The following is a 774-nucleotide window of genomic DNA, read 5'->3' on the forward strand; positions in this document are numbered from 1 at the left end:
CGGGGAAGTGAAGCCAAGAGCCAGAGCATTCACCGCTGGGCAATCAATCACCGGAGGGGGGGAGCGCGGCCCGGAAGACCCGCTGCACCAGCACGCACGACTCGTTCCTGCCGCCGCAGCGCCCGCAGGCGTCGGGCCGGGCGCCGGAGCCCAGGATCCCGTCGCAGCCCGCTGTCTGCGGGGGCACGGACACGGGCGTCACGGGGCAGCCCCGCCGGAGGGGCACCTGCCCGCGGGCACCCCCGCCCCGCACCTACCAGGCACTGCCCGCTGATGCAGAGCCCCGGGCCGTGCGGGCCGCAGCGGGTGCCGTCCAGCACCCTGCCGAAGGTGTGGTAGAAGTTGTGCCCCGCGGCCAGGCAGTTCAGGTCGCAGCGGTTGGGAGCTGAGGAGAGAGCAGGCCCGCCGCCGCCTCAGGGAGGACGCCCCGAGGAGGGGGCAGGGGGCAGCGGCAGCCCCCGGCACAAGCAAGGCAGGGGCTGGGGCTGGGGCCGGCCCCGGCACTCACCGCCGTGGAAGGGGACCCACTGGTACCGCGCCGGCTTGCCCAGGATGGGCTTGGAGTCGTACAGGGCACACTGCATGGCCCGGAAGGGCACGGAGCCGCTGGGGCACGCCTGCAGGGGGGCAGGGGGGCGCAATGGGGCTGAGCCAGGGGGAGGGCCCTGCTCCCGGGCCGTCACGAAGCCAGAGCAACAGAGGGTCTCTGGAAGGACCGCGCAGGGGGAGACCTGTGCCCACACCATGGAAAAGGAGCAGGGCCTGGGAGTCGGG

At 74.0% G+C, this 774-nt stretch overlaps 1 protein-coding gene across 1 annotated transcript; it reads right to left on the bottom strand.

Annotated features, from left to right (window-relative positions):
• Positions 1-14: 14 nt before the first annotated feature.
• Positions 15-640, bottom strand: ADAMTSL5 (ADAMTS like 5). The gene is made up of 3 exons (XM_019513719.1): positions 509-640; positions 258-385; positions 15-175 (listed from the first exon to the last, which is right to left on the bottom strand). The coding sequence occupies exons 1-3, from the start codon at positions 582-584 to the stop codon at positions 44-46; spliced, it is 336 nt and encodes a 111-aa protein (XP_019369264.1). The 5' UTR covers positions 585-640; the 3' UTR covers positions 15-43.
• Between the last annotated feature and the right edge of the window lie 134 nt (positions 641-774).

This window comes from Gavialis gangeticus, unplaced genomic scaffold, assembly GCF_001723915.1.
Source record: "Gavialis gangeticus isolate Ggan-Ray unplaced genomic scaffold, GavGan_comp1, whole genome shotgun sequence".
Lineage (NCBI taxonomy): Eukaryota > Metazoa > Chordata > Crocodylia > Gavialidae > Gavialis > Gavialis gangeticus.